Source organism: Leptosomus discolor, chromosome Z (genome assembly GCF_034619465.1).
Source record: "Leptosomus discolor isolate bLepDis1 chromosome Z, bLepDis1.hap2, whole genome shotgun sequence".
NCBI lineage: Eukaryota > Metazoa > Chordata > Aves > Leptosomiformes > Leptosomidae > Leptosomus > Leptosomus discolor.
The window spans coordinates 18751273-18773073 of NC_141419.1; the positions used below are offsets into that span (position 1 = coordinate 18751273).

The 21801-nt window shown below is 45.1% G+C and overlaps 1 protein-coding gene across 1 annotated transcript in view; it reads right to left on the reverse strand.

Moving 5' to 3' along the window:
* Positions 1-1123: 1123 nt before the first annotated feature.
* ELP1 (elongator acetyltransferase complex subunit 1) overlaps positions 1124-21801 on the reverse strand; it is a 34550-nt gene continuing 13872 nt past the window's right edge. The window contains exons 15-36 of the mRNA XM_086480394.1: positions 21548-21651; positions 20664-20717; positions 20457-20562; positions 19678-19793; positions 19025-19098; positions 18310-18388; positions 17963-18042; positions 16891-17031; positions 15695-15780; positions 14969-15117; positions 14008-14131; positions 13451-13548; positions 9009-9210; positions 7586-7647; positions 7018-7080; positions 6840-6900; positions 5915-6028; positions 5123-5234; positions 3882-4009; positions 3327-3481; positions 2217-2295; positions 1124-1257 (exon numbers count right to left, since the gene is read on the reverse strand). Coding sequence (XP_086336520.1) covers positions 1190-1257; positions 2217-2295; positions 3327-3481; positions 3882-4009; positions 5123-5234; positions 5915-6028; positions 6840-6900; positions 7018-7080; positions 7586-7647; positions 9009-9210; positions 13451-13548; positions 14008-14131; positions 14969-15117; positions 15695-15780; positions 16891-17031; positions 17963-18042; positions 18310-18388; positions 19025-19098; positions 19678-19793; positions 20457-20562; positions 20664-20717; positions 21548-21651 — 2255 coding nt within the window. The 3' untranslated portion in view covers positions 1124-1189. The remainder of the gene's footprint in view (positions 1258-2216; positions 2296-3326; positions 3482-3881; positions 4010-5122; positions 5235-5914; positions 6029-6839; positions 6901-7017; positions 7081-7585; positions 7648-9008; positions 9211-13450; positions 13549-14007; positions 14132-14968; positions 15118-15694; positions 15781-16890; positions 17032-17962; positions 18043-18309; positions 18389-19024; positions 19099-19677; positions 19794-20456; positions 20563-20663; positions 20718-21547; positions 21652-21801) is intronic.

Genomic DNA, 21801 nt, shown 5'->3' on the forward strand with positions numbered 1-21801 from the left:
CAGCCCCAAGCCAGTACAGCACAAGTGTGTGCAAGCCCACCAGGCTATCCCCATACGATGGAGTTCTTACATCCCAAACCCAATGATTTGCAGCACTAGACACAGGCTAATGCTGCGCAGTAAGACCACAGCCCACTTCCATACAGAGCAAGTGCCTTGTTCGGGCTGGCATTTTTCCACAGCACCTAGCTGACATGGCTGGCATTGAACACAGCAGCTGCCAGGCCAAAATTAACTGAGGGAGAGGGGGACTACCACCGCTGAAAGGGTTTCCAGTCTCACCTGCAGAGCTTGTGCCCTGCCTCTCCTCCCAGGACTGCTGCTGGTACTTCTCGAGTCAGATCGCAGAAGTATTCTGGGGTAAAACCTAACTGTCAGGTATGAGGTTAGATCAGTTTCCAGCTGAAAGAGTCCTGCCATAGCGCACAGCATAATCAGGGCACAGCTGCTGATCTGTCAGTGCCATACAGCAGCATTAGCTGATCTTCTTCAAACTCAGATGATTAGGGTAGTATTACCCAGCAATGTGTGACACTGACACTCCCACCACACCCCTCCCCCTGCTTTTATTCATATTTTCCTCTACCCAAGATCTCCCTGGTGCAAATGGGCACACTTTCAGGACAGTTGTGGCTGTTCAGGTGCTGCACAGTTTACTCTGAGGTAGCAAAGTGATTCTGATGAAAATCTGGTATTGCCAATATCCAGCTTCAACAGAGAAAACACAACTCACCTGTTTAGCAACTACAACAATTTTCTATTGGTACAGACTTACTACTAGTGAAATCTCTAAACCAGGCTGAACAGCTTAAAATGTGACCTGTCATCATGGCAGGTACCATCCCTGGGAGGGAGTGATGGCAGAGAAAACAGCCCATCCAACACTGGTGGGGTTGCTTCAACCAGAAGGGAGGGAACAGTGGCAGGTCATGTTGGCTTAAACCAGCAGCATTCAGAGCTGCACGCCCTGTTACTCCTCAGCCTCACAAACCACCTCTGCAGTGGGACTGTCTCTATTAGCATGATGCCACACAGGTTACAATTGCATCAGGTGGAGGGACCCTTCACTTGCATAGCCCTAAGAACAGTGTAACAGGAAATGCCAGGACAACAATGGTTTCTGTAAAGATGTAATGAAATTATATGAAAAGTTACAGTTCAGAGTCCACTGGGATTCCTTGGCTTTTAGTTATTGGAGAAGATGCAGTTTCCACTGCAGATTTTTGCTGAGTTTTGGTGGAAGAAGTAATTCTGGATCTGAAAGACAAAGAGGCCAAGTGTCAGAACAGAGGGTAACAGCAATATGGTTTCTTCTTTGGGAGCTGTCAACTACTTAGTTTACTTTTCTTTACATCAAAGGACACTGAGAAGTCCCTGACACACAGCATTTCCCTTTAGTGACTGACCACCAGCCTGCACAGAAGAGTGCCCCCAGCAGAACTGCTAATAGAGCTAAATCTCTGGGGCAAGTCAAGTCCCCTCTCCATTAAGTGTTATCGTTCAGAACAAGGAGGCAACGATCAGCGGCAGAAAGCAGAACTCTGTTCATTCACCAACAAGTGGGACATCATACACAACAGCCAGCTGTCTCTCTTAAGTGTGAATAAGAGGCATAAGGTTTTCTCTGGAGCCAGCCCTGGCAAGTGGCAATAGGCAGGTCACATCTACAGGTTTATTAGAGGATTTCTCCAGGTAATTCAAGGACTATAGTGGAAGAGACTGTAGGACTAGTGGGGAGGAGGGAAGACAGAGGGGAGATGGGACCAGCCCTTGCTAGGTCTCTCAGCCCTAAGTTTGTATTAGCTGCAAGGACTTCCAAGATGGCAAAGCATGATGACAGACTAGCCTGATCTCGTCTGGCTGACAAAGCCAGACAGAAAAATTCAGCAGACAAGTTACAAGCAGAATTACCTAACACATTCCCCGAGAAATCAGACTTCCAATTCCCTCACAACAGACAGACACTACACACACAGGAAGCTAGGAGCACAATTCAGACAGTAGTTTTAGCACAGGACTTCAGAGCAAAACCAACCTTATTAAGAAGGCTGCTCACTTGCCGCAAGGTGGGAGGGTACACCATAAAGAAAAGCAACAAACTTGTGTAACTGAATAAATGCTACAACTGTTGGCAGGTAGCGATGCTTGGAAAGGCTCAAAACCCATTGACCTCACTGACATTTCACACACACCCTGAAGTCAGAGCCTCAACTAACCTTGTACAACAGGAGTCACCATCCTCTTCTGCTGATAGGCAGCCATAATGCTGTTTGCAGTTGAATTGGGTCCCAGGACCTGTATGAAGAAGCAATACCCATGTTCCAACCTGCACCGAGCAAAGCTAAGAGCAGGGATACCTATAAAGAAAACTCTGCTGTTAGTTTCCAAAAGCAGAAGCAGCTGCCTGCAGGAGACCTCACAGTACAAAGTAACCAGAAATACACAATCAAAGCCCAGTAATGTCTCAGAAAAGTTAACACACAGGCAGAGAGAGCTGCCTTTGGACAGCCTCTCAGGACACAGAACCCTTACCCCAGCACTGACTTCGTCACAGCACTCTAAGTGTTATGACTTGGCAAGACTACTTTCATTACACTGCCAGCAGTATTTAAAGTTAATTTGAGAGCCTCAACTCCCTGTCACATAGAACAGTTTTAATCTGTCCTTAAGAGTTTTGCTGATCAGTAGTTAGGGAGAAGATACTGAGGAATATCTTGTGTTCACCATCAATGCTCAGAAACTACTTATTAGAAATAAAGATTTTACTTTGGAAGGGAACTAAGTGCAGCCCTCAAGATTTCCTTATTTTGCATTAAGCTGAAGCTTACAAGCCTGACATAACCCTTCTTTTTGAAATATATTCCTTATGATATACTGGTTCAGACTAAACTGACCAGTCTGGTAGCTTTTCACTTCACACCACCAGGCTGGATAACCACTCTCCCAGTAGATAAAAGCTATGCTAACACTTCAACTATCAGGCCTGAAAAAGAAAGCAGTATTCCTATGTTCTACAAATTGCTGAAGACAGAGCTTATGAAAAGAAGTCACCACTAGGACAAGGTAACACAAGCCTTATGAGACCTCATCATGTCCGACATGGCATTCAATGCAAGGTATACAGCAGGCTAGACCTGTTGCACACATCTAGAGTGTACTGACTTGGCAGGTACTGCACAGAATATCCATTTGACCTCTACATGAAAAAAAAAGCAGCTCTGGAAAGCCAGGGAAGGATTCCAGACTCTTTGCTGAAGAATGCAAAATACTGCTAAATACTTTGTATTGTATAGCAGGTGTGACGGGTATTGTGGGTAAGCACAGACCGGGCTGACAGAGCTCTGCTGCAGGTCCGGAGTCCAGATTTCTGCGACTGAAGTTTCCATCAACTGCAAAACCTCTTCCAGGACTTGCTGCAGTGTCCCAGCTTGCTCATCATAACCAAACAGCACAAGCTGCTTCAGAAGAATGTGTATGTCTCCTGCAGGAGGGAACAGAAGCACAAGCAACAGCAATTAACACAAGTATGATAAACAAACAGCTGTATTTCTCTGGTTTCAAGGCACAGGAAAGGGAGTAGTAAATCAGAACTGGTTCTGTCCCTATCCAGCCCCTACAGCGCCCAAGTACAAATGTGAGACAAATCTATCATGGCACTGACAAGGCCTCACTTCTTTGCTCCCAAACTTCAAGTGTGGAGAGCTCACACTATTACATGTTCTTCCAGGCATAGAGGCAGATGAACTAAATCAAGGTCCAACACAGATGGTCTTATGGACAAGGCAGCTTCTCTCCCCAGCATACCCATTAAGAACAAGAGGGAGCACACTGCCTCAGCCATCCTCACAAGCTGCGGAGTGGATTAAGGTCAAGTGTCCTACCCTTCACAGTCTCAACAGCACGAACATTTTCTCCCAGGACTTCCAGAAGGGCCATATCTTCAAAAGGACTCCCTTCCTTCAAGCTGTATCTCTTGCGCTCAGCCTTGCGCCGGTTCTTTGAGGACCGCCTGAAAAGGAGGACGTTTAATTACAGTGTGCACAACAGGATTAGCTGTAACAGGGTAAGTCTGAAGGAACATTAACAGTGTGCATGAAACTTGTTACTCAAGTCCTTACTCTCTCCAGTGAGAGGACTGAATATAAGCTTATGTATCTTTGTGTCAATGCTTCCAACGCTACTCAACCAATATCCTTCGTGGCTTGAAACACAAGTCAGTAGTTGGGCTGTTTCTCTACTACAAAAACGATTGCTCTATGTTCCAGCAAGGCTGAAGTATTGCTTTAAGCACACGGTATGGTAAAGCGTTTGGCAAACAGGCAAAGCTGAGATCCACTTAAAACAATTTGGTGCCAAGGACTGTGCTTGTCTGTGCACATTTTAATTTCTGCTACGTCCACAAGCCGTGCACCAATACAGCTCAGCTCCTGCCCATTATCACAGGAAAACAACTTCCAAACATAGGCCAGTACTAGTTGCATCATGTCCCCAAATAATCAGCACACTCTGACATACTAAGTTTGCACTCTCTTCGTCTTTTCATCTGGGCCACAGAAAGTGACCTAAAATGTCCATACTTTTCCCACACCTGTATTTTCCCACTTTTCAGCTAGCAAATTCAGACGCAGCCCCACAGACTACACTGGCTTCTAATACACCCCACCCCACCCCACACTGCTGCTCACATTCTTAAAAGCAGTCAAAAGCAACAGATGCCCACTGTGGGAAGACATATGAGATGTAGTAGCAAACCCCACCCATGGAGTGCAAAACCTAGGACAAAGGACACAAGCCATGCGCACAAGCTGTTAATGTTCGAGGAGCTCTGCCCACATTCTGTCAAGCTGCCTACAGCCAGCTATTGCTTCCCGACCCCCCCAGAGCTAGCTCCTGCCCAGAGTCTGGGTTCACAGCTCCTCTGCTGGGCACTCAGTTCCTTTTACACTAGTAGCTGCTGGCATTTTCTGCTCTCTCCCTCCCATTAAGAGTTAAAATAACCAGGAAATGCCTGTAAGTAAGGCAGCTTCAAGGCAGGAACAGCTGTGAGGACAAGCATGCAAAGCTGCCCTCCCAAATGCTGATGCCTGGGCAGCCACTACTTAATTTGGAGGCAGACACCTACGCTGATATTCTTGAATTGCTGTGTGAATATTTGCTGTTCATGTCGCTGGCTGTCACAACACTGCTGGTTTCAGAGAAAAGATCCAGTTCTGGGCAATTTGGCATTTCATAATCTGCAAAACATGTTAACAATATGGAAAAAAAGTCAGTTATTCCACGCTTTCTCTCTGGGTAATCTACGTACCTTGTTGGAGAAACAGTTTGGGCAGACTCATTCTACCTGTTGGCATTTCGGAGTCTTACGGCTCTCAAGCCCACTCAGCCAGTACACAAGAAGAAAGAGCAATTCTGAGAAGAACAGTGCTCCTCTGCCCTGGTGGGGATTGTGATATTAAACAGCACAATCAGAGGGATGACAATCTCAGTGCAGGAGATCTGGACCAGGACAAAGCATTCTGCTTTCAGAAAACTTCCCTGCGCTTGTGAGGGCTGGCGGGTGAATACGCCTAGCAAGTACTCACAAAGGACATGCCGAGCACTGTCTGACCCAGCCAAGCTACCCCTGTGGAGACAATGCTGTGCCATTTTGAAGAGCTTTCAGGTGCATTTTGATCCCACGAAAGCTGTGACACAGACAGCACTGAAAATAAAGCCGTGTTTACAGAATGAGCAAGGTCACACACACAATCACAGTCCAAGTATGGTGTGAGGAGGGGGTGAGAAGAATGCTGTTCTACTGTTGTAGATACCATCGGAGCTAGAAGACAGCACAGCTCCACCAGGGCAAACGGAAACCACAAAGAAAAGGATAATCAGTTATACAGGAGAAAGTCATATGCATTTCAATACCAACCCTGCAGGCTCTCACAAGCCTTCTCCTTCAGCTCTCGGACCACTTGCAGGCGAGTCTTATGGCGAAGAAATGCTGTTTTCTGAGATTCTAGGAAGATCAGCTGACTTTTCTGAGCTGCTCAGTAAGAAAAACAGAACACGAACATTTGTGCAAAAGAACTAAAAAAGCATTTTTCGCATAAGAAGTCTGAAAGAGCACCATCCTTCAGCAAGCTCAGAAGCCAGGTGCAAAGCACACAAAGAGACTCAAGTGGAATGAAATTCAAAGCGTATAATACCGGAGGCCACCAAACAAGGTGCACCCGGATGCAGAGTAAATTAATATGCCAAACAAGCATTTTCTAGAACAAGCCTCTGTTTCTGATATAGGAAGAGCGGAAGGCTCTATGGCCAAATCTCTTCATGTTAATTAGGTTAGAATTGAAGAAAAAAATCCCTCAACCCATAAAGCCTGCTGCCCATGGCATGAAAATGAAAAACAACCAATAGCAAAAAACCATCCTTCCTGGATGGAAAGGAAAATACAGCTGTCAAATCCAATTTTTAAAAAAAACTACTCATAAAAGCTTATAGGACAGCCAGCCATTTCTTAGTCCATCTCTGCTGCCACATGTGCTCTGGAACAAGGACTGTACTGCTTGTTCATGGACATGCAGACACAGACCCTTTTGCAGTTTATGACTGTGGGGTCTGGAAAAGCTCAAAAGCAGCTTGACTAAGCTAAAAAAAGCCCATGACACTGCAGAGCTTCAAGCTGCATTGAGTAGAGCCAAATGCAGCTGACTGGGCAGCATCAGTTAGGCAGAACCAAAGCATCCTTCCACACAGCTTCCAGCAGTAGAGTGCTGTGACTTCCCACAGACCCAGTAAAGACCTTTTTCAGCCTCTATAGCACAAAGAAGTCTCAGGTTCTTGCACAGATTCACCTTCTAGAAGAGCAGGTTTGAAGTTGGTCTCCAAGATATCCAGTCTACCATACTTGTGAATCTGGATCAGGGAAAGGAAACAAGGTATTATTAAGTATCTAACCCAAATCCCATCCCTCTGTTCTTACACTCTAAAGAAGTATTTCCACTCTGGTTCTGGTACTCTGAAATGTCTTACCAGTCTTAAAGCCTCTTCCCAGAGAGCCCCTTCTAAGAGCAGAAGAACAGCCTCTTCGTAGCCCTAGAAGGAAGGAGCAACCATGTAGTGCTACTGATGCTAGTAATACATGTTCAGGTAGCATCTATTCAGATGCACATTTCTATGCAGCAGTATCACAGTCAGGACATGAAAAACACTGTGGTGCCGGTACTTTGAAGTGCTGACATATAAAACCCCACAAACTATGTTAACTTTTCCCATGCTGAGGAGAAATCCCTTTTGAACTCTGTCTTACTTACTTCCTTACTACAGCACTCATGCTTCAGCTCTCCGAGACAAAAGCTTTTCACAACAAAGCAGACACAGCTTCATGAATGGAAAAAACTCGGGGACACATTCATGCCCACGCTGCTCACTGCATCACCTGGACCTGCTCTACCTCCCCAACAGAGCCCATGGCACAGACTGTTCTGCTGTCAGCGTGCCTGGCGTCACATGTGGCCCAGGAGAACAGAGAAAAACAGATGGTCTATTTCTCTGACAGAGGATATTACTGGCGGCACAGACAGGAGGGTCATTAGATTACCTGAGTGTACTGCTCCAGGAGTATGGCTGCCTCTGCATGCTTTCTTTGTTCACCTAGTTTTCCTACAAGAAAAGGTGCAGTTCAGCTTTCCAGAAGCAGCTGGATTTTGTGCCACAAAGCTACAAAGTAGAGGAAAATCCCACTCACTGAGGCACCTTCTACCTGCTCACACATTTACTCAAACTTCCCAGTAAAAAGAAGGGCTGCCTGATGCCAATAATTCATTAACTTGCAACATCATCAGCCAGTTGCTTGTGAAATTGCTGGTGCACATCCCTCAAGGCCAGCTGGTGAATATTTTCCCCACAGTCTGAGGCAAAAATAGTGAAGAGTCTCTTAAGTGGAGGGGGCCAGGACACAAAAAAGAAATCTCTTGAAACCTTCAATGTACCACAGCCCTCCTACCTGCAAGGAGCACTTTGCTGTCTGCAGTATGGAGAGAGATCATCAAGCTTGTGGGATTCAAGGCTTCTAGTTCCCTAAAAGTCAGAACCAGCTTTGACTTGTAAGTATGCTATGTAAGAGAGCAAGTGATACACAACACTGGGGGGGTGGGGGGGAGAAAGAAGTTACCCAAGGAAAGCAATCTCATCCAAGATGGTTTGTGTCTGCTCATTTTGCTAAATTACAGTTGTGATTTAAGAGGGGCACCAGAAAAAGTATTAAAGGCAGGACACGAAGGATCCAAATACATGAAGTGACAGGAAAAGAGAATATTGATATCCAGCTCTTGAAGACTACATTCCCAGGAGCCATATTCCCACAGTGTAAGTGGGCCCTTTGTAAACTTTGCCTCTGAGTAAGGCAGAAGTCAGGATGATGCTCCATTTGTCTTGCTGAAATATATGCCAGGTCCACAACACATCTCATGCATGCAGTCTCTTATGTCCTAGTAAGCACAAATTCTGAGACCAGCTACCTTTTTCTCCTGCAGCAGGATGGCACACAGCTTTGCATGTACCAATGGTCCTAGCTGCTAGCAGGCTTTGAAGAGAAAACATGAAGACAAAGCTCTGAATTATCCAATAGCCTTTCAGGTCTGTGACTAGGCACAGTATTTATTTAAATGATGTCTACAGGCCTCAGTCATGTCAGTTACTTCAAAGAATCTCCATTCTCTGAGGTTAACCAAGGAGGCAATATGGAATAGCAGTTCAGCAACTGGTTGCAAGGAAAAAGTGCAAGAAGCAGTCAGCACGGGGCAGCCAAGGCCACAGCTAGCTTGACAACTCCTGGGTGCCTATCAGCTCAGCTCCTATATGTTTTGGTTCCTTTGAGAAACAAAGGTGACCTGCAATCACACATAGCCTTGGGCATCTTTGTGCTCCCTTTAAGAAAAACAATGCTGAAGACAGGTTTTTACTAAATTTTAAGAAAAATCAAAATGAACCAAGTTTTGCTCTTCCATCTCCTCACAGCCTACCTGCCATGCTCCGTGCCAGGCTGGACAGCTGATCCTTTGTGTAACCAAGCCGTGACGCCATGCACAGGGCTTGCTGCCAGCTGCCACTGTTCTGAAAAGCAACAAGTGCTTTTGCAAAGATGCCAGCACGAGCAAATATCAATGCAGCCTGTTCATACAGCTGCTTCTGAATCAAGTACTCCCCATACACATCACTGATATCCTGCAAGAAAGGGATAAAAGAGAAGTAAGAAATCAGCTATAAAATCAGTAGCAGTTGTACATTAATAAAAATTAAGTGCCCATCAACAAAAGCCTATTTCCCTCTCCCGCAAGAAAGCTCCAGGCACAATGTTCCTACCCCATTTTGAACTTTGTATCAAGACAAGGAGACATTTCACATAGCTAAAGCAAGAGACACAGGGAGGTACCTAACCCTCCAAGCTGAAGGCTGGGTAAACTACATACTACAGGAAATCAGCCCCTTCTTCCCTACTCACATAAGCAGCTTTGTTAGAACGTCTCCCTGAACCAACTTACTCCAGGAATCAAACACTGGCATGAAGGAGGATGCAAACCCTGCAACTCTATAGGCAAACGCTGCTGTGACTCAATATCCTGAGCTGCACTATGCTATTCAAAGCTCGCCATCTCCAGCAAGAAGGGGTGGGTGGATTTGACTGGAAGAATACAGAAGGAATAAAGAAAGACTCCCAATAAACCAGTCAGGAACAGACCTCCCTCATGATAAAAGAATCCTTTCTGCTTTCACTGTGTTGCAGACAGACTGAGTTTCTCTATTTCCTCTCTTAATTCTTCATCTACTTCTTTTACAAAGGCTCATGTGTTGTGTATTTACAATATTACGGTCAACAGTGAAAAATTCAGGTGCTCAAGTTATCCTTTCCTGCATTTTACCAGTTAGGGGAAAAGAGGTAGCCACAAATCAACAGATATTGCATATCACCTCTTGGTTACGTGGCTGGTGCTGTTGTGTGGGTTTTGTTTTTTATGACAATGGGGCATCCTTCCACAGTAACCTATTAGGGAGGGATAGAATTCAGCTGTCTGGCAGAGGCACGGGTATCTTCGGTAAAAGGCTGGCCAACTTGGTAAGGAGGGCTTTAAACAGAATGTGTCCCAGGGTGGGGTCCAGGGTGGCAATACCCATGCCATTGCATTCTACTGGGGAACAGACCAGGCCAATTGGAGCAGCAACAAGTGTCCCTTAGCTGCCTCTCCAGAAGAAAACCAGAAGGCCAACTGCCTCAAGGGCATGTATAGCTATGGTAGATTGTTCTCCATCCCTCCAGGGAAACTTGCGTGCTCAATTACCTCCCTAAAATGCCTGTACACCAATGCACACAGCATGGGGAACAAACAGGAAGAGCTGGAGATCTGTGCACAGCTGCAAGGCTACGATCTCATAGCAATAACGGAGACATGGTGGGATAGCTCACGTAACTGGAATACTGTCATGGATGGCTATGTGCTCTTCAGCAAAGACAGGCCAACCAGGAGAGGTGGGGGAGTTGCCCTCTGTGAAAAAGGATCTGGAATGTATCGAGCTTTGCCTAGGGGAGGAGGAGGAACAAGTCAAGAGCTTATAGGTGAGACTTAAGGGGCTAGTTAATATGGGTGACACTATTGTGGGTGTTTATTACAGGCCACCTGACGAGGAGGAGGAAGTCAATTAGGCCTTCTACGACCAGCTGAAAGTAGCCTCACAGTCACAGGCCCTGGTTCTCATGGAGGACTTCAACTACCCCGATATTTGCTGGAAAAGCAATGCAGCCAAGCACCCACAGTCCAAGAGGTTCCTACAGAGCACTGACAATAACTTTTTGACATAGGTGGTGGCGGAACCAACAAGGAGAGGGGCGCTGCTGGACCTCGTACTGCAAAAGAAACAAAGAAGGACTGGTCAGAGGTGTGAAGGTGGGGGGCACCCTTAGCTGTAGTGACCATAAGATGGTGGAGTTCAGGGTCCTATGTGGAAGAAACAGGGCAATAAGTAGGGCTGCAACTCTGGAGCTAACTTCAGCCTCCTCAAACTTGGAGGAGTCCCATGGGCTAGGGTTCTAGAAGGCAGAAAGGCTGAAGAGAGCTGGTTGCTATTCAATCAGCACTTGCTCAAAACTCAAGATTGGTGCAGTCTTATGAGGAAGAAGTTGAGCAAAAGAGGCTGGAGGCCTGCTTGGATGAGCAAGGAGCTTCTGGAAAAACTCAAAGGGAAGAAAGAAATTTACAACAGGTGGAAAAAGGGGTTAGTCACTTGGGAGGAATATAGAAACACTGTCAGAGAATGCAGGGATGCAATGAGGAAAGCTAAGGCCCCATCTAGCCAAAGATGTCAAAACCAACAAGAAGGGCTTCTTCAAATACATTGGTAGTCAAAGAAAGACCAGGGAAACTGTGGACCCATTGCTGAATGAGGCGGGTACCCTGATGATGGAGGATATGGAGAAGGTGGAGTTGCTGAACGCCGCCTTTGCCACAGTTTTTACTACTAAAGCTGTCCCTCAGGAATCTCTGCCTCTGGCAGTAGGGGAAGAAGTCAGAAGAAAGGAAGACTGCCCCTTGGTCAAGGATTGGGTTAAGGATCTTTTAGGTAAACCAGACACCCATAAATCCATGGGCCCTGATGGGATGCACCCATTAGTGTGAGGGAGCTGGCGAACGGGAACTCCCAGGTGCCTCTCTGCAGAGCTACTCTCAAGCAGGCCCCCAACCTGTACTGGTGCATGAGGTTATTCCTCCCCAGGTGCAGGACCCTACACTTGCCCTTATTTAACCTCATCAGGTTCCTCTCCACCCAGCTCTCCAGCCTGTCCAGATCTCACTGAATGGCAGCACAGCCTGCTGCTGTATCTGCCACTCCTCCCAGCTTCGTAGTGTCAGCAAATTTGCTGAGGATACACTTTGTCCCTTCATCTAGGTCATTGATGAATATACTGAATAAGACAGCCCCTAATACTGACCCCTGGGGAACACCACTAGTCACAGGCCTCCAGCTGGACTCAGCACCACTGATCACAACCCTCTGAGCTCTGTCCTTCAGCCAGTTCTCAACCCACCTCACTGTCCAATCATCTAACCCACACTTCCTAAACCTACCTAAGAGGATGTGATGGGAGACAGTGTCAAAGGCCTTGCTAAGGTCAAGGTAGACCACATCCACTGCCCTCCCCTCATCCACCCAGCCAGTCATTTTATCACAGAGGGCTATCAGGTTGGTCAACCATGATTTCCCCTTAGTGAATCCATGCTGACCACTCCTGATAATCTTTTCCTCCATGTGCTTGGAGATAACAACCAGAATGAGCTGTTCCACCACCTTCCCAGGAACGGAGGTGAGGTTGACTGGCCGGTAGTTTCCCGGGTCCCCCTTCTTGCCCTTCTTGAAGATTGGAGTGACATTGGCTATCCTCCAGCCCGCGGGCACCTCACCTGTCCTCCATGACCTTTCAAAGGGGCTGGAGCATCTCTCATATGAAGAAAGGCTGAGAGACCTGGGGCTCTTTAGCCTGCAGAAGACTGAGAGGAGATCTTATCAACACTTATAAATATCTAAAGGGCAGGTGTCAAGAGGATGGGGCCAGGCTCTTTTCAGTGCTGCTCAGCGACAGGACAAGGGGCAACGGGCACAAGCTGGAGCACAGGAAATTCTGCTTGAACATGAGGAAAAACTTCTTTGCTTTGAGGGTGACAGAGCCCTGGAACAGGCTGCCCAGGGAGGTTGTGGAGTCTCCTTCCCTGGAGATATTCAAAACCTGCCTGGATGTGTTCCTGTGTGACCTGCTCTAGGTGAACCTGTTTTGGAGGGGGACTTTGACTAGATGATCTCCAGAGGTCCCTTCCAACTCCTACTATTCTGTGATTCTGCGAATATCTAAATTAAATTATATTAAATGTGCTAATTTACATTTTACTCAGGCTTGGGCAAACTAAAGTTCTTCAGTAATACTGAAATCAAAAAGGGACACTACACGCTAGAAAACAGCACACCTACAAGTGCCCCACGCTCTCTAGCACTCTTCAGAATAGTTTAAGGAAAACAAGTGTCCCCACACAACCTGCAAGTGCCAAACAGAAAGCTGGTATCACAAAGGTCAAGACAGGAAGAAAAGTCTTTCTGTGATAACAGAAGTTGTCCAGCACACAAGACAGTGCAGCAGAAACCAGACTCCCAGGTGCTCTCCTGGTCACAGGATCAAAGAAAGAACAGCTACTCCTTCAACAACCAGACCTCGCAGGGTCAGTACTGAGAGTCCAGCTATAATCTCAGAGGAGTGTCTGAGACAACACCAGAATAGCAATCACTGGAATAGCAATTGCCTGCAGAACCTGAACACAAGCAGCTACTGCCTCATTCCTGCCCTCACTCAAGGTGCCGAGGACATGCAAACACATGTGTGAGAGAATAAAAAGCTTGCATGCTGCAGCGTCACATGCTTACACACCTTATACTCCTGAGTGGTAGAGGGGTACAGCTTCAAGGCTTCACGATACTGATTCTGATCCTTCACCAAGTTCAGAAATTCAGAGAAGTGTTCAGGACCTGCAAAAATTATTTTTTTTTTGTATCAATAAAAGAGAAGCACACGGCTGTCATAGCTCCCAGCCAGCCTGGGTTCACTGCATTAAGAAGCAACTAGAGGTGCTTGTGTGGAAAAGCACAAAAGCACCTATTCTACTAATGTAAAATCAAGGTGTTCACTTCCTTAAGGTTTGCTCCACTTTTGCCAGCAATATTAACTGGGGACTAGTCACTTAAAGGAGCAAAACAAGACTTACGCTTTATGATCACAAAGCAGTAAACATGCTTACCCCTTTCTCCCTGTGCCAAGCTACACCACAAAAAACTGTAGCAGAACTAAGTTAACAATGCACTACCAGGAGGGAAGGTGACCTTGTGCAATCCTCCTTCTTCAGCTATTTCCCCCCAAAGCATCTCCAAAATGGAAATGTTTCACTGCAGAATTTCTCCTAAGAGATGCTGCATGTGCAGGACACCTACCACATTTGCTGAGGTGTCCAAGAGCTTTTGTGTATCTCTTCAAGTGTCTGTCTATTGTATACCGCTGATAATTGCTTTCCATTTTCTGGAGGGTATTTAAGAAGGGCAAGTATTCTTTTGGGTCCTGCAAAGAATAAACACTGCAGTTGAGCTAATCTGGTAAGATTCTCATTTGCCCCCAGCTTCACCAACAGATAGTCCCATATTTGAAACTGTATGATAATACACTAAAAAACCTTTTTTTTTTTAAAAAATGTAAGCCATCTTAAAGTATCCATTCTGTATATTTACTCTTGCCAGGAATTACTAACTTAAATTACCAGGCTCCCACATGAACTTCAGCAGTGTCTAAAGGCTGACGACATTTCAAACTCAAGGCTATGTATCATATCAAATATTGTTTTCTATTAGCTATTATCATGTATAAATTTGCAGCTGTAAAGCTGATCAATTTCCCCCACACCAAAGGTCATAAAACCTGTCAGGTCATAAAACCTGTTACAGGCTCTGCTGTAACATTAGGAAGCTCTGAAGATCCTGATGGGCATTTCCATTCAGATATTTCAAATTAAACCTGCTGGAAGATATACACTATTATTGCGGCCATCACCAAATAAGCAAGAATCAAGAGTACAGAACTGGCAACATAAGGAATGCAGTGACAACACTTCAGACCACAGCCCCTCCCTTTCCCAGATCTATTTTGCTGTCCTGCTCTAGAAGAGCCCTATTTCTCCTTCAGCACAAGCAAGTCTACAAAGCTGCACTCAAGAAGTACTAAGGGATGCAGAAACACGCCACCTTTCCAGCATCACCCCAAGCACACACAGGACTTCTGAGCAACTGGAACCCTGCCTGGGTAGAGCCATGACTATCAAAACATGTGGGCTGATCGGCAGACTACAAAGAACCTTTGGGAAAGCAGAAAAATAGTTCCTTGGCTGGAACTATAAGCCAAGACCTTTTGAGACTTCTCTGCCACCATGACGACTAAATCAAAGTCATATGTCCCCAAGGAATAATCATACAATTCATTGACATCCACAAGGAAAAGCAGGTACTTCAGTGCTTCTTCTGCACTCACAGCTTTGACACCTGGAGTAATGCTTTCTGTAACAAGAGAAAGAAGCATACAATCAGTTACACCACCAGCAGCAGAACCCTGCTGTGAGGGAGGGATGCATTATCAACCACATCCTTGACACCAGACAGCAACGATCAAAATAACAGCTCCTTCTGTCTTGCAAGAGGGGTTACTTTGTTTTCCCTGGGCAACTTCAAAAACCAGCCCAAGCATAGTAACGTGTTAAGCATGCAACAGTGACAAATCAGAAGCATCAGCACAGAATAAAAGCAAAGTTTGCCAGTTGGAGATACCAGGACCCAGAACGGGAACCTCCTATTCCATTCTGGGAGAACCAGAATTCTGATTGGAAAGACAGAACAGTTCTAACTCTGGGCTATCTGCTAACATACCTAGATAAAAGGATAAGCCGAGGGCACATACAGCAGCGTACCTTAGCTGATATGCTGCTGTTCCATTAACACACAGCTAGTTTCAAGCACATTTCTGTTTTCTGCCTGACTCCATGAACACCTTAAAGTAATTTTCAGGGTGAACCATGCTAACAGTGAAAGCTCCTGCAAACCACCCATTTTAAAAACTTTTGAGTTCCTGATACAAGACCTCGAAGATCATGAACCTTCTGGAGAGCAATTTCCATTTCTGGAGGACTTTTCTTTACGTGTGCTGTCAGTATTGATAGGCAGTATCTAAAGAAAACAGAAGCAGTCAATGAGAAAGCGAGAAGGCAGAAACATTGCTTATTCCTATTTTAGTACAGTTTGTGGAAGTTCTGGTTAACATTTTAGTAAAAGAACTCAAACCACTCAGGTATTTCAAACTTTTTAAAGGAAGGCAGGAAAAATGGGAAGAGAACAGAATATACCAGAAAGGCTTTTCTACAGCATGTCTCCCCACATATGTCACAAGACTGGAGGTGTGTTTCGAGTGGAATAAGCTTCCTTACCATGCTAGCATAACGAAGCAGCGAACATGTCTCTCTGAAAGCTCATAAAGCTGAACACAGTTTTCCAAATAAAATTTGGCACTAAAATGGGCTTTTTTTTTTTTTTTTTTACAAAAAGAAAGCTTTCTATGAAGTTATTTCCACTTTTATACATTCCACATGTACTATTTCAAAACAGCTTTCCCAGCTAAGGGGATGCTTTGTTTTCTGAAACCATTTGCTGAAAAGTGTCTAACTTTTCAGGGTTCAGCAGCAATCCACCATCTGTTGCTCCTCTATCCACTGTTTCACATATAAGCGGCCAATGGTTTAACACTCCTTCACTAACCACTGTTATTATCCTCTTTTCCCATGCTATGTCCTTGTCTGGTGTCAATTCATGCAAAGAGGATCGTTACCAAAAAGGTAACTATTCAGCAACATGCAGTTGAAGATTTACAGAAGCAATTCAGTCTCAAATGAACAGCTGAGATCTTTCTGAAAGGCCAGCTGCTCCAAAAAGCCAGCATCTCCCTGAGATGACAATCTTGTTCATGTCTTTCTGTCCCCTATGCCACATAGACTGTTCCTAAATTGAGAGTATTTCTTAAAACCTTATAAGCATCCTGCATCTATTATTTTAATTCTTGTAGTAAAGTGTTGGTTTGCCATCTGTGGAATTATTAGATGCTGTGGCTTTCAGGACAGCATACTCAGCAGGCGGAAGGTATGGCTACATAAGTTTTGTGCAGCATAGGCTCACCTCAGAGGACCTGAAGCAAAATAACTGATGTTAAGGATTCTTCACTTTCTGCAAATGACTTACTAGAAATCTCTCTAATGGTTCCTTCACCTACAATAAGAAAATGCTCACTTTTGAGGGTCAATGTGTTCCATGGCAACTCTCATCACATCACATATGAGGTTCACTTTTTTCTGATCAGCATGCTGGTGTAGTTGAGCAGGACTGCTACCATTCAGAGACGGGTACATACTCTCCGTGAAATCTTCTTCTCTAAATAAAAACAGATACATTGAATACCAGCACAGTCCACCATACAGCCCAGCACAAAGACAAGAACATTAACATCACAAATTAATACTACTCAACAAAATAGCTCCTACGTCATTCAGTACTGACACAACCTTCCACACTACCAGAAAGCTCTCCAACATCTCTCATCTATCCCAATTGACTCTCAGCCAACAGAAGCTTTGAAAAAAACTGGTTGAATGACTACTTTGGTTGCACAAAAAAAAAAAAAAATAAAAAAAAAAAAATCAGAAGGCAAGATTTTCAAGATACAACTGTCTTCTACTAAACCCGCTATGGAGATGCTGAGCACAGAACACTTATGAAAATTACGTCATTTGCTTTTATTTCTAGACAAATATTTAAGGTCAGGTCAAAACTGAAAATAAAACAGAACAGCTAAGTCATAGCTCCAGCTCCTAAACAATTATTTACTTCGGCAACCTTGAGAAGTCCTGAAGCTTCCAATGCCCTAGAGTCTCTTGTCACTCAAGCTTTAAGAAACAAGTCAGGGTACCCGATTTGAGAACTTAAGCAAGTATCTTGGCCTCAGGCTTCAGACAAACAGTGCTGTCTTGCTCCTTTATACGAGCTTTCTCTGTTCACATCTACCCCTGTATATGAACTTTCTCTGTTCACATCTACCACTGTACAGCAAACCAGAAGACAAGTCAAGGCAGCCAGATGATGTACTAATCCCTTGCCGGAAAAATGTAATGGCTGCCTGCAAGCTGTCCCAACAAGACACACTGACTGCCCCTGAAACTATTCAGCTTACTTGAGTCTTTATGACCCAACATATCAGACTTCTGACTGACTCCTTGCAATCACACTGAAAAGCTGATGGTATTTTGATAAAATCATGTACCACCACTGATTACATGCGTGCTTCAATTTGCAGAATTATACTTACTTCAGTTCTGTGAGAAACAAGTTGATATAGTTCACAGAATCTATTTGCCTGATAAAGGTTTCTGCGTTTTCCAGAAATACCTGAAATGAACAGGACTATTACTACCGTTATTCACAACAAGTACATTAAGTACAAGTACAAATTCAAAGACCTTCTCTGACTGAACAAGATGGGGGAAATGCTAAATGCAATCTTGTCTGCATGAGGATGCAGCAGTGCAGAGCAACCACCTCTTCTGAAAACAGAACTGACAGCACCACCTACTCTTTTGAGCCCACTGTTCAATGTCCATGGATTCCAGGCTAGATGGATGTGGAAAACAACACAACAAAACTGGGCATACTTGCCTTGGGATTGTGGTCATAGAGAAGATTGAGGTTGATTCGCAGCTTCCTCATACACAGAAAAGCTTCCCGGAACATAAGCCTGGAGGAATGAGTCAAGTGGGATAGTTTACATAGTGGATAGGTGCAATATCTGCAAATAAAGGCAACTGACTAGCGGTAAGCAGAGACCCCTTGGGAAGGGAATAGCCTAGGCAATAAGCTGTGTAGATTGCCTTCAGAAAAAATGTGCAAGTCAATCCTGCTCAGCACCAGCCTCTGCACAGGGACAGACCAGTACACCAGGTTGAGGAAGCAACACAGGCCTTGCATTATTTTCTTCCTCTCTTAAAACAGAGAACTACATTTTAATCTAATGGACCAATTTCTGTTTCAGAAAACTTGAGTGTAAATCAATTAAACTAATAAAACATGAAAACCAGCAAGCTTTGTCATGAAGTGATTGAGATGTCCAGAGAATGGAGCAGATGAAGATTTCTCCCTCCAATACAGTTTCAGCATGCACATAAGCCCTTCAGCAGTGAAGTGAGAGGCACGTGGGACTGCTGAAAGCTAGACTTCTAGCTGCTAGCCCCAGAAACAGTTTTATTCCCACTAACAAAGTCAATTCCTTTGAGTTTAGCCTCCCTCCCTTCCCCAACACAACAAAGCCAGTCCAGCCAGCCTGCAGCAGCTCAGACTCGGGGAGGGAAGTCCAGAATACTCCAGTGCCATTTACCTGTCTAGCCACTTCCGAATCTGGGCAAGAACCAGAGCTCGGTGGTGAACAGTCTCCAGATTTCCTCTCGGCATCTATAACACAAGATCCACACAATTATTTCTTTGTAGTTTCTCTGCCTACATTGAAGGCAAAGCGAGGACTGGCCAATTTTCTGCTTGTTCACTTCAAAGGACATGCAATTTCAATGACTATGGAAAAACACTTGAAAATTCTCTCAGCTAGAAACATTCCTCCCTCAGGAGGCTGTACTCCACTCAACCAGACAAGACCCAGAGCAAGCTGATGAAGCATTCAGGTTAGCCCTGCTCTGAGGAAGACATTGGGCTACACAATTCCAGAGATGCCTTTCAATGACATCCTTCCCCATTCCATGAACCTCTGGTGGCTCTGAAGAGTAAGCTCAGCACTTCAGACAAACTTAGTGCCAAGACTAATGGAGGGCTGCTAGCAAACACAGCAAGCGTTGAACCCAACCCCCACAGGCATGCTTAAAATCACTCTGCATCCAGCCAGGAGATTTACCACAGCAGTACAGGGCAGCAGCTTTGTAGCACCGCACACATTATTTGCAGGTTGGCCACCTGCCCACCGAGACGGCCCCCCTACACCCTCTGACAGCAGACATCAGCAGACATGGGCAGAGCACTGACCTGCAGCACAACCTTCATGTCCTGGGGCACAACAGTGATGATACGTGAACCTCTCTCCACTTTGCGCAGGGTCTCACTGTTGGGTGCAGCAGCACTGCTCAGGCCAGCCTGAAGGGCTGAAGACAGCATATTTATTTATCAGCACACATGGCACACCACAGCACAGAGCCCCAGTCAGGCTTTCCTATGTGGCCCTGCAATGTTGTACTGGACCAACTGAGTCAACAGTCCACCAGCGATCTTCAACGGCTCCACACAGGAAGAGGACCTCAGTGCTAAGCACTGCTGTACACAAACTAGATATGTCCTCTACACAGCAGGGTCGTGAAGCTCAAAGACCAGATGAGAGGAGCACTGAAAGATGTAAAGGACCAGTAAGTTGTCATCCTGCCTTTCCTAGGGTCCTCATACCTCTCATAGGCAGATGCCACCAGAAACCCTACAGGGATTCCCTTCTCTACCACACACTCTCAAATATCACACAGCCCTCTCTCTTTTTTGGACTTAGAGGGGAGGGAGAGAATGCAGGACTAAGCTGTTGGAAACAGTGAAGGGACAAATTCTGCTCCCTACGAGAGGAATGTGATATACAAAGTCAGCTCCCTGTGCTCCTTGCTCTCTGACAGATTTTTGAAAGCAGTTCTCTCCCTCTGTTTCTTAAGCAGTTGGTCTGAGTGACCCAAATACAGCAGGTTCAGATGTAAAAAATGAGGACATCTTGTGGTTCCAGAACAATGGCCATGAGCTGCCAGCAGCAGGCAGACAGAGCTGGCATTTACCTTTCACGGATATGTTCTTCAAGCAGAAGCACTGACAGGTGTGGGAATTGGTTGTCGCCAACAAAAACTCATTGTATGTTGCAAATGAGGTGATGTTGGAAGCCACCTGTACAAAAATGATGAAATTTATTGCTGTATAGAGTGGAACAGGAAAGCTGCCTTTGGCAGAGGAAAATGGGATGCAATGAAGGGGAAAAACTCTGTTACCTCAGTATCATTAACAAAAAACCGGCATCGATCTGTAAGGCCCAAGATCACCTCCTGCAAATAAAAAGGATGACAAGTATAAGCTATCAGTATCACAACATCCAGTGTTTCACAACACTAACTAGCACTGGATTGAAGTACCTTACAATTAGGTACTGAGTACCTCATGTTATACTTAGAGAAGCTGGACAGAAAGTCATGCAACCTCTATACCAGGAGGGCTTAAGTGCCTTTAAGCACTTCTGTCTGGAAATCCAGCTTGCTCTACCCTGTAACAGAAACTGCACAGTAACAAACTAGAAGCAGAAACCATGCCAGGTAATTTAGCTTTTTATTCAGCAGTATTTGGTCCAAAATATCAGGGAAAAAGCACTAGCACAGAGCAGAGCAAAGCAACTCCACACAACATTCACTTGGATACACACTGAAGGAAAGAAACCCTGAAACCATCAGCAAAATAGCTGGTCATTCCCTAAGCTGCTGTAACTATCAAAAAAACATCACCTGTAGGAAACATCAGCAGCAGGAGATCTGCAGTAACTCAATGCAGCCATATTTGCTAATAGGTTAAGTTCAAATAAAGCAGAGCAAAACACTGTTTTCAAAAAGAGCAAGGCAGTGACTGCTGGAAATCTTAAATCTGAAATTTCTCACTTTTCAATGACATTATTCATTGCATTCATAGAATGGGAAGACTGGGTATTAACTGCAAGCCATCAGAAATGCTGTAGAAGACAAGGTAAGATCTGCTTTCATCTCTGCATAGGGCCTTATGGAGAACACCATTAAGAAGTATCACTGGATCCCGTGCAGAGGATCATGTTGCACATTTGACACAGCGAACAACTGAGTAGGGATTTTAATCTGCTCACAGTCTTACTTACTTCACCACTGATCCTTGTGATAGAAGTCTGCACACAAGGGTAGGGGAACCGAACAGCAGAGCCACTGCTAGTCTGCCAGGGCTCAAGGACCGGAGTAGAAGCTTCTAAAGAGCAAAGAAGATCAAACTGTTTTCCAGCCAATCAAAGAGTCAGACATTACAACCACATGACATGCATCTTAAAAAAACTAGAGCTGGCAACAAGCTACAGTATATGACAGAGAGGAGGAATGCTGACACAAAAATCCAGGACAC